Source organism: Bacillus rossius, chromosome 1, assembly GCF_032445375.1.
Source record: "Bacillus rossius redtenbacheri isolate Brsri chromosome 1, Brsri_v3, whole genome shotgun sequence".
NCBI classification, from domain to species: Eukaryota; Metazoa; Arthropoda; class Insecta; order Phasmatodea; family Bacillidae; genus Bacillus; species Bacillus rossius.
The window spans coordinates 5,118,708-5,132,338 of record NC_086330.1 but is presented as its reverse complement, the minus strand read 5'-3'; the positions used below and the strand labels follow the sequence as shown (position 1 = coordinate 5,132,338).

Genomic DNA, 13,631 nt, shown 5'->3' with positions numbered 1-13,631 from the left:
CGGGCAACTTTTTACACTCATGCACTTAGTGAATATCTGATTAATATAATTGTGGTAGAATAACAAATGTAATAGAGGTATCAAGTTAAATTTTTATAAATAGCCCTTAGAAAAAATGAATGGCAAAAAAATTAAAAAAATCTACATGGTGTGTGAGACAGTGCCTTAAGCTTTCGGATAGTTTTCTGTGTAGTGGCAGCTCCTGTGGTCAGGGCAGGCAAGCCCAGCCCCGCATTGATGTTTTTAATTCTGATATTACGTACTTGTTTGTCTAGTTTTATTTTTTAAATATGGGCATTAATGGAAAAGGAACATTAGCACGTAAATTAAAGTGCTAGTCAATATATTACATTTCATGATTTTGTATTAGAAAATCTCAAATATTTCAATGATACCTACGTAAAATTACACGATTACACCAGAATAGACTGTAAGCATTTATAAAACTAACCCGAGGATAATTTATCAGCAAAGAATATAAATATTTCTTAAAATAAATTAGCAAAACCATTATCAAAATTTAAGTTTATAAATTTTTTTTTGTTGGTTTTTCATATTTGTTTTGGGGAAGGGCCATTATAAAAGTAAAAAAGTAAGTAGCTCAGGGCCTTGCAAATTCCAGGGCCAACCATGGCCATGATCCCTTGACGAAACAGGAAACAAGGACACAATCAACACACTTGGACTCCTCTACAGGTACCTGGCCGCTATGTGGAGGGCCGTCTCGCGGTAGACGGTGCTGGCCGCCAGATCCGTGCCGGCGGCTATCAGCAGCAGCTGTACCTCCAACCCCTCGGGGGCGTCCCTCTCCAGGGCCTCTTGCAGGGCCGTCTCCCCGCGGTCGTTCTGCAGGCTGGGGTCCGCCCCGCGCCGCAGCAACACCTGCCGCAGTTGGCAACACTGGCTCTGGCCCACCGTCCCACTGTCTTGGGGGAAGCCTTCATTTCACAGACGAGAGAGCCACACCCGAAGTTCCCCCAAGTTCATGTTCGCTTTTTTCTTCCGTTCTATCTCATTGTATAAACCGGTGTGGCATTAAATTTTGCGGTCGATTAGGATAGGTTAGCTACATTATAATAAATACTTTAAAACATTGTGGATGGTTGGTTATATTAGGTAAGTATTGCTACATTAAAAATATTTACAATGAACAAAAAAATAACCAAAGATGCGCGATCGGTCGTTTGGCTCTCTCGGCTGTGAGAAGAAGGCTTCCCCTGTGTTGGGGTCTGTGCCCGCCGGGTGGCGGAAACCTTCAGCTAACTTCCTGTGAAACTCTGTCCACTGACTCGCGTAGGCAGTTGGCGGTCCACTGGTCGGACAGAGCGGAGGGGACCTGTTTTCCGAGTCTAGTCCAGATGTTGGGCTCTGGATTAGTAAGATCTGTAAGTCGACTGCTATTCCACCCTAAAAGGGAGCAGACACAGGAGGGGAGGTGGCGGGCCGGAAAACAGTGTCCCACTGTCTGGTGGCGCCCCCAACAAGTTCATTCTTCATCTATAACACTAGATGTTCAAGTTATTTAATAAATCAATCTTAAATCACTGTACATTAATTCAATATATAATATGATATTTTAAGTTACACAGACACTTCTTTAAGTGTAAATAAAACATAAAGCATATGACGATTTTCTGGTTTCGTCACTACAGACGTCACTCTGGGCCCTTAATAGTTTGAGAGGTGTGTCATTACAGTATTAGCAGAGCTTCGAACTTACACCCTGCTTTAGGTTCCACTTCCCTTGTGATGATTATTTTATTTACATACTTACATTACATTCATAAAGGGGGTCGGAGAGAGAGGTACTAACCCACTGAAACAGCCTAAATACACAATGTTTTTACATCTCATAGCTTTGCACTTTATTAATTTAGTTCAATATAATTTGAGTGCGAAGTGTGAAAAGTTCCAATGACTTGCAATACAGAAAAGTAAATTTTAGTGCTCTAAGGAAAGTTATTGTCCTCTAATGGGCAACAGATTTTATAAATGATGGGAATATCATCTTTATAAATATGAATATTAAGTTATTTTGAGGTTTAACGTGTTTATTTGAACTAATATAATTATATTTAAAAATTAAAATAAATATTACTTATCAGAGCCTAGAAAGTGCTCTACAAACCTTCAAATAGATGCCACATTCACATCTAAAACTGAAACACTGAACCACTTCTGGAAGCAGATTGTCTCCACCAACAAATGTGGCTGAGACAAGACGAATATCTAAATGATATCTGGAAATGTAAGGTGCAGAAAACATAATTGATATAATAAAATTGTTTGGCTCTTAACTTCTGACTTAGAACCATTTCAATTAATCATTTGGCATATTACCTACATAGATTTAGAGAAAAGTTAAAACACTGTATCATCATCTGAGTTTCGTGATTGGGTGAGTTTCTTTCAGTTCCACGTTGATTGTTACAACACCAATAACAGTAGTTGAGTGCGGAAGCAAACGCTTTCTGAGTGGCCAGGTCAAATAAGGCAACAACCTCTCTCACAGACGACCGCCAATCACAAGGAAGAAACCGCTGGTGCGGACATACCTTGTTGCAGTCTAATAGGCGTTCAGATTTATTCGCGAAAAATGCCTACATCTACGTCATTTGTTACAGCCTCAATAAATATGTAATTATTAGAGACCGGAAAAATTCGCGGGTTCAATGACCTCCAGGATAGACTCCACTATCCTCTACACACTCGGGCAAATTCCAACTGTTCATTGGCTGTTGACTTGTGAGTCGTCTCGACTGGGCAGCCTGTGATTCGACACTTCTACAAGTGAGGATCTCTAATTGGTAGGGACACCTGTATTTCGCGAATACGTTTCGTGTCAAGGTATTTCACAAAATACTGTAGCTTTTCTCCTGTGGTTATTGGCTGAGGTCGGTGAGAGGTGTCGTCCCGCTCTTGACGGGGCCAATGAGAATGTGGTCACCGTACTGCTGCACCCTCACAATGTGCCATGACTCTTAGAAAAAGCTACAGTGTTTTGTGAATTACCTTGAGGGCTGATCGCGCATTGCCGGTGATTTCGAGATGTTAACTATGGGCGCCACCACGTGGAAGGGCACGTGGACCCGGCGGAGTCTCTCACTCAGGGCGTGACGTAGCCCAAGTGGGGACGAGTTACCAGCCCTTTCTATCCTAGCTACCCAGACCTGGCCCGCTCTAGGCGTCGGGCACGCCACACTCCTAGACTCACTCACCACGTGATTAAATAAGTACTCACTTTATATTTATTCTCCAGATTTAATTTCACTAACACGTCTCTCTACACGCCCGTTACACGTTACACATTACACGGTTAAAAAGCCTGAGGCACGAATCGGTTTAGGTGAGGGCATGGTCCACACACGTGGCCATACTGCAAAGTATACTTATTACACGGTGATGAAAAACTCGACTGAGACAATTAATTAATTAAACAGCCCGCTGGCCGAGAGCTGCCCCGAGGATGACGAGCGAAAGAGATTCAGAAACACTTAACGAGACAGAATTACTTGGTCAGTGCAGAACAAAGGTTGAGGTCCCCGGGGTGCTGGCGCGTCTGCTCTCGGTCAGTGATGAAGATGGACTGGGCTGAGCTCATCGCTCGCAGGTGGCAACATGGCGCCCTTCGCGCCAACACAATTACCGTTACTGTATTCTACGACTCCGTGCCCCGGCGAAAGTTGAGTAAATTACAGATAAACATTAAAAATATATAAAAATTACTGACAATGGAAAGTTTGTTACTATTTACTTATTTAATGATAATTCATATAAAAGCATTCCTATCCTCGTCCAAGTCCGTGCCTGTTCGGGTCCGCCCGGGCAACGTCTATAGTTATTTAAGGTAACTTATTTAAATTAAAGAAACACAAGTAAACTACACAGCACTGGGGCGAAGATGGATGAAAACAACAAAAAGGCTTACAATTAATATTAACATAGCAATTTTAGGGATCGCCGCACTGCTTCTAAGCGCCCTCTTGTGGTAGTTCGTGGCGCGCAATTCAAACACACGACTACGTACATGGCGGTACAAATGCCGGGGAAGGGGAGAGGAATGTTGAGGAAACGGAGACTGACTAGGCTCATGGGGCGTAGCCCCGGCTGACGTCAATTGCCCCCCCCCTCGAATAGCCGGTCATGTCGACGTTTCCGCTGGGTCGCCTGTGGGCGTGGTCGCCCCCTTATCAACAACAGCTGTGCTTCCTCGCGATCCCTCGGGGTCGTAGCGTGTATCGCGGAGCCGGAACTGGGTCTTGTGACGCCCGGTCTCCCCTCTCTTCCCGCGGTGTTTCGTCTTCCTGCGGTTCGGTTACTGTCACCCTGAACGTGGAGTCTGCCAACGAGTAATGCAGCGGCCATAATGGCTCGTCCGGCGAACCCGGCCTACTCTCTACTTCCTCCGGCCACCTTATCAGTGGTTGGGATGTCGACTGGCCCTCCGTCACTCCGGGCATGTCCCTGAGAAATCCCCTGAAAGGCGAGACGTCACTCCCCGAGTCTTCGAACAGCCGCCTCGGCCGGACATCTGTGACTGCGAGGGGCGTCGCCTGTCCCGCCCCCAGGTCCGGGAAGCCTCTGAACCCGTCCCCGTCTGTTGGGGTGGACGTGACCAGCTGTGCGGCCGCCCTCCCGTCTGTCTCGTCCGCCGCCTCCGTCTCTCTCTGCCGCGTCCCTGCTCCGTCACGTCTCGTTCCCGTCTCTTCCGCCCCGCCCGCCGCCTCCGTCTCTTCCTGCCCCGTCTCCGCCTCGTCCGCCGCCTCCGTCTCTTCCTGCCGCGTCCCTGCTCCGTCACGTCTCGTTTCCGTCTCTTCCGCCCCGTCCGCCGCCTCCGTCTCTTCCTGCCCCGTCTCCGCCTCGTCCGCCGCCTCCGTCTCTTCCTGTGCCAAGCGCACATCGTCCCGGTGATATTTCGCGGCCCGGCCTGAGGGTAACTTTATCACGACCGCCGTGGGCCCCGCCTTGACCACCGCCACCGGGCCAAACCACTTTGGCGCCAGGCCGGCGCAGAAGTTGCGTCGGCCGGAGGAGAGGGGGTGGAGCCTCGCGTAAACCAGCTGGCCTGGTTTCAGTTCAGGGGGCGGGCGGGTCGTCTCGGGTGTGCGTTGTGCTTGGTAAGCTGCCTGGTTACGTCGCGCCCTATCGTGCGTCTCGGCCAATCGCCTCAGGCGTCCTTCGGGGCTCTCTACGTCCGGGTCCGTTTGTTGTTGCCGCACGTGATATTCCCCGGGGAGGGTGAGGTTCCGCCCCTGGACCATGGTGGCTGGTGTTTCGCCGGTTGCCGCGTTCACCCGTCGCCGGATGCAGTACAGAACGTCCGGGATGTGCGTGTCCCATTGGGCGTGGTCATCCGCGAGCCTCAACCGCAGTTGAACCTTCACCTCTTGGTTGCGTCGTTCCGTGGGGTTCGCGCGGGGGTGGTACACGGGGGTGGTGTGTAGGATTACCCGCCATTTTCTCCCCAGCTGCGCCCACCGGCGCCCGACAAATTGGGTGGCATTGTCCGACAACAGGACCCGGGGGTACCCCCACCTAGGAAAAAACTCAGTTTCCAGGCTGGGTGCAATGGTGCCGGCGCGGATGTTCGCCAGGGGGTAGGCCTCCACCCAACGCGTGTAGCAGTCTGTCACCACCAACAAAAATCTTTTCCCTCGGGGCGTGCGGGGATATGGTCCCATTAGGTCTATGGCGACTGTATGGAATGGCTCGGTGGGCTGCCTGGGTACCTGCTGGGCTGTCCCGTCGGTGCGGCGCGCCTTGTGCCTCTGGCAATGTTTACATCTCCTCACGCAGTCCCGTACAAACTTGTTTACCCCTGGCCAGTAGAACTGTTCCCGCAGATCGCGTCGCGTCTGGTCTGCGCCGGGGTGTCCGGCTAGCCTGTTCACGTGATACATGTCAAACACCTCCCGGCGGGTGGCGGCTGGCGCGAACGTCCGCCATTGGCCAGCTGTCCCCTTAGGTCGCGCCTGCAGTGTCCCGTCCAATACACGGTAGCCTTCACATTCTCCGCTCCCGCAACGGCGCACGATCTCCTGTGTGTCTGTGTCCGTGAGTTGGGCCGCTCGCACGTAGGCGTCTAAGTCATCAAGCTCCGCGCCTGGCGGTAATGTCGGTGTGACGTTAAGGTTTAGGGCACACAATGCGGCTTGGGTTGTCGGGGTGCGCGGGGTCCTGGGTATGCGCCCGCTGGGTGGTGGCAAAAGCTCCTCCCACTCCGCATCGTCACAGGCTGTGACGGTGACGTCCGGATCTCGCGACAGCTCGTCCGCTAGTTCGTTCTGTTTTCCCGGTACATGCTCGACTTCGAAATCTAAGGCCTGTAGAAGCATGGCCCAACGCGTCAGCTTCGAACGTCGCCCCTGCATCGTGGCCAGCCATTTGAGACATTGGCTGTCAGTTCTCAGTACGAATTTCTGCCCCTCCAGGTGTGGGCGGTAGCGTCTGAGGGCCCAAACTACGCCTAGACACTCACGCTCGTTCACGCTATACCGCTGCTCGACGTCGCCGAACTTGGCGCTTGCATATTCAATCACCCGAGGCTCGCCGTCGTCGCCGAGTTGTAACAGGATGGCCCCGATGCCCTTCTCGCTCGCGTCTGTTTGTACGATCAGGGGTCTGCCTGGGTCCAGCCGCGCGAGTAAGTGGCACTGTTGAAATCTGCGTTTTAGCTCGTCAAAAGCGTTCTGGGCTTCCACGGTCCACCTGAACGGACGTTTGGGTGACAGCTGTTCTGTCATCGGCGCCGCTACTACCGAGAACTCTGGGACGAAGGCTCGCAGCCAGTTAGCTAGCCCCAAGAACTTTTGCAGTTGCTTGCGCGTGCGTGGGGGCTCCTTGTTGATAATTACACTCAGCTGTTTTTCCGTGGGTCGGTTTCCGTCCGCGTTAACCACTAAGCCCAGGAAATCTAGTTCTGTGGTCCCCAGGTGGCATTTTTCGCGATTGCATGTCAGACCATGGCTCGCCAGGCGTTCCAAGACTAATGCTAAATGATGCGCATGTTCTTCCCACGTCTGAGACCAAACAATTATGTCGTCCAGATACGCGGCCGCAAACTTGCCCGAGTAGTTGTCTAAGACCCGTGTCATCATCCCTTGGAAGGTAGCGGGGGCGTCCTGTAGGCCGAATGGCATCGCGCAAAACTGAAATCTCCGCCCGTCTGGGGCTGTGAACGCCGTCTTGGGTCGGTCCGCCGGACGTATCGGCACCTGCCAATACCCAGATTTTAGGTCGAGGGAAGAAAATATCTTGGCGTTACCCAGGCCTGAAAGTGTGTCGGCCATGTTCAGCAGGGGGGGTGGGGCATTAATTGTCACTCTATTGATAGGTTTGAAATTGACACAGAAGCGTAGTTTCCCGTCTTTTTTTTCTGCCAACACGACCTGGAAATTATACGGACTTTCGCTAGGCTCAATTATCCCGTCATGCAACATGTCCTGAACCTGGTCTAGGATGGTCTGTTTACCAACGTGGCCGTAGCTACCGGGTGGGATAAACATTGGCTCGTGAGGATGGGTCGGGATGGCATGCTCAGCTATGGTGGTACGTTTCAGCGGGTCCGCGGACGCAAACACATTACACTGATGATCGAGGACCTGCTGGATGGTAGCACGAAACTCGGGGGGAACTCCGTGCTGGAACTCGTCGAGACTGACCTGGTTTACTGCTGGTGGAGTAGGCTTACCCAGCCCGTGGATGGTCCGCCGCCCCTGGGTGCCGACGTGGACGCAGCCGGCCCGGATGTCGATGGCTGCGTGCTGCTCGTAGAGCCAGGGTAGCCCCAGAATGACGTCATCACGTAACTGCTCCACCACCAGCGCCGTCGTGACGGACCGTTGGTCCCGCACGTCCACCTCCAGCGTCGCGACGCCCTGGGTGTAGCAGGCGTCCCCCGTGGTAGCCAGCTGGAGTTGGCCCGGGTGGTACTCGAAGTTGTCACGGCCAATCACGCGTGCCGCCACACAGTTGTGGCTGGCGGCGGTGTCAACAAGCGCGTGGACTGCGCGCCCGTTGACAACCACCGGAATGCGCAACAGGTCGGCCTCCGCCGCTCCCACGTGACCCAGGAGAGGCCCCGCCGCCGTAGGTCTGTTGTTGTTAGGTGAGGCGGGGGAGGTGGGCTGTCTTAGCGCGCCGCCCCCTGCCGTCCGTTTCCCGACGGCTGCTGCGCCGCGAAGTCAGGCCGGAACTTGTTCCTCACCGGGCAGTTCTCGTGCCAATGGAACGTGCCTGGTGGACACGTGTGGCACTGAGGTGGTGGGCTGCCGCCGGTAGTCCGTCTCCGCCATGTCAGCTGCGCGTGGCCGCTCGGTCCGGGTTCGTCGCGCCTAGCTTGGTCTCGGGTGGGCGCCGTGTAGGGCACCAGCGCCTTGGTGTCGGCGGGCGTCGTGTCTTCCTGCTTGGTGCTCAGGGTGGCGTGGATCCTGGTCGGTCTGACAGCTCGTAGGTCCTGCTCTAAGACGCGCGCCTGTTGGACGAACTCCTCTGCCGGACGCCGCGTCATCGGGCGTAAATACGGGCGAAATTCCGGGCGCATCAGCTCAACTACCCGCTCCAGCACTCCGGTAGGTTCTTCTCCGGGAAACAGCCGCTTGTACAGACGTATTTTTTTCATGATAAACGCCTCCGCCGCCTCCGTCGCGCCTTGCTCGAGACAATACAGCTCCGTCCGCACTCTCATCTCTGTCTTCACGTCCGCGAATCTGGCCTCGAACAATCTCGCGAACTCGGTCCACGGCATGTCATACTCCTGGACGATCTGCCACCACGTCTTGGCGTCGCCTTTGAGCGCGGTGCTCACCCTGTTCGCCCACTCACACTCCGGCACTCCGTAGCGATTCAGGCGTTCCCGACACGCGTGTACAAATCTCCGCGGATCGTCGCTGGTTCTGCCCGCAAATTCCGGTAGCTCCACGTGTCCTATGAGAGGTACCCTGCTCCGTGGTGTGTCGGCGGCGTCTCTCACCGGGCTGCGGCCTGACGGGCCCGCTATTCTCACGTGGTGGCACCACTGGCACGTGTACCACCCGTCTTGAAAGGAGATTATTTCGGACTTCGCGAGACACGCCGTGTGCTTGAACGCGCGACAGTTCCGGCACCAGCCTCCCTCCCGCGTCTTGCCCTCACACTCCGCATCCGTGCACTTCCCATGTCCCGCCTCAAACTGATCCGCCCGTTCTGCCTGCTCGTGGTTCGGCTGCGCTTCATACTGTCCTACGCACACGCACGTGTCCGTCCACGAAGAAATCGCCGTCCCGCTCACCTGGCGCGGTCGCGCGCACATAACACAATATAAGCTATTCTTTTGAAACAACTCACTTGCCTTAATCGCGCCCGGATTTTTGTCAAGTCCGTGGTTGTCCGACATGGTCGTGTGGTGGTGAGGCCGGTCGATTGCCCCTCTTCCCTTCGCTACGCGACGCGACGCGGATGGCGGTACACACACACACTGACCTGGCCCGGCTGCTGTTGTCGCGAGGAATGCGGCCACCTGGCTGCTCGCAGCGAATTCCTGGAAGCGCGCGCCCGGCTGGTCACGTGGCCGGCGCGCCAGAGTCCCGCTATACGCTCCGCGCGAACAATAGTTCCAGCGCGAACTTTAGTTCCGCGCGCTCCGCGTAACAACCGCCTATCTCACACGCTCGTACAGGTCTGGTTTTCGCGGAAGATGTAACTCGCCCCACGCTCTTGGGCGCCATTTGAGGGCTGATCGCGCATTGCCGGTGATTTCGAGATGTTAACTATGGGCGCCACCACGTGGAAGGGCACGTGGACCCGGCGGAGTCTCTCACTCAGGGCGTGACGTAGCCCAAGTGGGGACGAGTTACCAGCCCTTTCTATCCTAGCTACCCAGACCTGGCCCGCTCTAGGCGTCGGGCACGCCACACTCCTAGACTCACTCACCACGTGATTAAATAAGTACTCACTTTATATTTATTCTCCAGATTTAATTTCACTAACACGTCTCTCTACACGCCCGTTACACGTTACACATTACACGGTTAAAAAGCCTGAGGCACGAATCGGTTTAGGTGAGGGCATGGTCCACACACGTGGCCATACTGCAAAGTATACTTATTACACGGTGATGAAAAACTCGACTGAGACAATTAATTAATTAAACAGCCCGCTGGCCGAGAGCTGCCCCGAGGATGACGAGCGAAAGAGATTCAGAAACACTTAACGAGACAGAATTACTTGGTCAGTGCAGAACAAAGGTTGAGGTCCCCGGGGTGCTGGCGCGTCTGCTCTCGGTCAGTGATGAAGATGGACTGGGCTGAGCTCATCGCTCGCAGGTGGCAACATGGCGCCCTTCGCGCCAACACAATTACCGTTACTGTATTCTACGACTCCGTGCCCCGGCGAAAGTTGAGTAAATTACAGATAAACATTAAAAATATATAAAAATTACTGACAATGGAAAGTTTGTTACTATTTACTTATTTAATGATAATTCATATAAAAGCATTCCTATCCTCGTCCAAGTCCGTGCCTGTTCGGGTCCGCCCGGGCAACGTCTATAGTTATTTAAGGTAACTTATTTAAATTAAAGAAACACAAGTAAACTACACAGCACTGGGGCGAAGATGGATGAAAACAACAAAAAGGCTTACAATTAATATTAACATAGCAATTTTAGGGATCGCCGCACTGCTTCTAAGCGCCCTCTTGTGGTAGTTCGTGGCGCGCAATTCAAACACACGACTACGTACATGGCGGTACAAATTCCGGGGAAGGGGAGAGGAATGTTGAGGAAACGGAGACTGACTAGGCTCATGGGGCGTAGCCCCGGCTGACGTCAACCTTGACATGAAATGAAATCACGAAATACAGGTGTCCCTACTAATTGGCCCTCATTACTCCAGATTAACAGTGGACCAATGGCAGGAGCAGCACTAAGGTATAATTATTTGAATCGTAGCATGTCACGAAATGAATCCGCGAATCTTTCAGGCCTCTAGTAAAGACTGTGTGGCGGCCAGCAGCGTCACCTGGAAGGGCTCCGGGGAGACACAGCCGGCGGCGGCCAGGCGGTGCAGCGGAGTGCGCAGGCGGTGGTCCCTCAGGTCCAGGCAGGGGCAGGCGGCGGCCAGCAGGCTGAAGGCCTCGAGCGCTCCGCCGCGCAGGGGCTGGGCCGCGGCCAGCACGTGGAGGGGGGAGCGGCCGTGCAGCTTCTCCCGGGCCGAGGGGTCGCACCCCGCCTCCAGCAGCGCGCGCACCAGGGGCAGGGGGTCTCGCGCGCGGCTGCCCGTCACCACCAGGTGCAGCGCCGTCTCGCCGCGTGCCGTGCGGCAGTCCACGTCGCAGCCGCTCGCGCACAGCGCCCTGCCCCAAGCCACCAGTGTTCCATACCTTCCACGTCATTATCAGTAGAGACCGGACCACCTCCAGGATAGACTCCACAATCCCCTACACACTCGGGCGAGTGCCGCCTGCTCATTGGCTACTGACTCGTGTCACCTGTCAACTGGGACGATTGCGATTCGATACTTTTTTTTTTGGTTGAAGGTTTTTTTCATTGGCTCAAAAGTCCTTCAGATGAACTGTGAGTCAATCACGGAATCAATATAAAGATACAGTTGTTTGGATTACAGCATATCATGAAATGTAACCCGCGAATTTTTTCCGGTCTCTAATTATTAGAGACCTCAAAATTTAGTGTATTCATTTCGTGAAAATGCTACAATTCAAATAATTACACGTACCTTAGTGCTGCTACTGCCACTGGTTCACTGTTAATCTGGAGTAATGAGGGCCAATCATAGACCCTCACTTGTGGAAGTGTCGAATCACAGGCCGCCCAGTCGAGACGACTCACAAGTCAGCAGCCAATGAACACCCTCATTTGCCCGAGTGTGTAGAAGATAGTGGAGTCTATCCTGGAGGTCATTGAACTCGCAAATTTTTCTTGTCTCTAGTCATTATAATTAATGATATATAAAAGCCTACACATTTCGCAGTCATGTGGAATGGAAATTCATGCTGCCGTCCATCACCTCTAATGACATACAACACCTAAACTTGTTATTTTATTGCGATCATTATGAAAATGCTGTTTACCATATCTGGAACACTTGGGTATTTACAAAACGAAGGTAGCTATTTTATGTGTAGGTAATTTTTAAAAAAATCCATTTCCGAACAGCCTATAGGCGTAGGTAAATTTCGAAGTAGTACCTATTTATTCTGGAAATATTTTTTAAACTTTTATAAACTTCTTGAACATTGTAAGAACTTAATGTACAAAACATATTTATGCTCTCCAATATTACAAAACGATTGTTTAAATAAATGCTCATTTTCCATGAAGTGAAAATATTACAAATATTTTTAACTCAATGTATCTAGCATTAAATAGTTGAGAACTCATTATTGAATAGCTTAAAACAAATTTAATATTATATACCAACTAACTAAGGTAATTATTAAATTTGTTTGACCTTCAATTACATTTTTTTTTATCCCTTGCACTAATAACGTCGTCATATGCTTTTCACCAAGGTTAAAGATAATATTAAGATGGTTTAAAATAAATTATAATTAATTTGACAATATGAAAAAGGTATTACGGTAATAATTTGTTTCACCAAAAATTGTTTCAGCCAAAGTTTTAGATGAAGTTTAGGATTCATACAATAAATTATAACGGATATGATAGTATACCTTGTTATTTCCACCCCTTGCAGTAATGGTTGGGTACACAAAAATTTATTTAACAATAGTTTTAGTTAATATTTAGACAGTTAACTTTAAATAAGAATGGATTCAATAGTGTACCGGGTAGGGAAGCTTTATTTATTTCCTCATTCCAACCCCGAGTTTTTTCAACCCCATGCAATAAAGGTTTGTATTTCAAAAATTGTTTCAGAAAAAGGTTTTAGATAAATTTATAAGATTTAAAAACGAATTGAATGGATGCTTACAAGGGAGTTATGAATATTTTGTTGTTCAACCCCTGTTTATTCAACCCCTTGCAGTTATTGTAGGTCGTATAAAAATTATTTGAGGCAGAAGTTTTACAATAAATTATAACGAATTTGATAGTGTAAATTGTATGGAAATTATGAATATTTTTAAATTCATCCGTTGTTTTTTTCAACACCCTGCAACAATGGCTCATCTTATTAAAATTGTTTCAGTCAAAAGTTTTAGATAAAAATTATAAGTTTTACTAAAAACCGGAACGGATTCGGTTGTGTCCTTTCTAAGAAGTTATACTTTTTTTTTTCTTCCAACCCTTGTTTTATCCACTCCTTGCAATTATGGTTGGTCGTATAAAAAATTATTCCAGAATAAAGTTCTATATAATATTTATATGGTTTCAAACAATTTGAACGGATTTAATAGTGAGCATATTAAGGGAGTTTAGAATATTTTTTTCTTTCAACCCCTGTTATTTTCCACCTCTTGCAGTAATGATTGGTCATATGAAAAATAATTTCAGACAAAAATTGTAGATAATAATATAAGGTTTTACAATAAAACAGAGTGGATCTAACAGCATACATGGTACGTAAATTATTATTTTATTTTTAATACTACCTCTTATTTTTTTAACCCCTTGAAGCAATGGTTCATCTAATGAAAAATTGTTTCAGACAAAGTTTTAGATAAAAATTATAAGA

The 13,631-nt window shown here is 50.1% G+C and overlaps 1 protein-coding gene across 1 annotated transcript in view; it reads right to left on the bottom strand.

The window, feature by feature from the left end:
- The window catches only part of LOC134531475 (ankyrin repeat domain-containing protein 6-like), a 34,650-nt gene that overhangs the window by 8,656 nt on the left and 12,363 nt on the right, over positions 1-13,631 (bottom strand). The window contains exons 2-3 of the mRNA XM_063367188.1: positions 10,998-11,331; positions 701-882 (exon numbers count right to left, since the gene is read on the bottom strand). Coding sequence (XP_063223258.1) covers positions 701-882; positions 10,998-11,331 — 516 coding nt within the window. The remainder of the gene's footprint in view (positions 1-700; positions 883-10,997; positions 11,332-13,631) is intronic.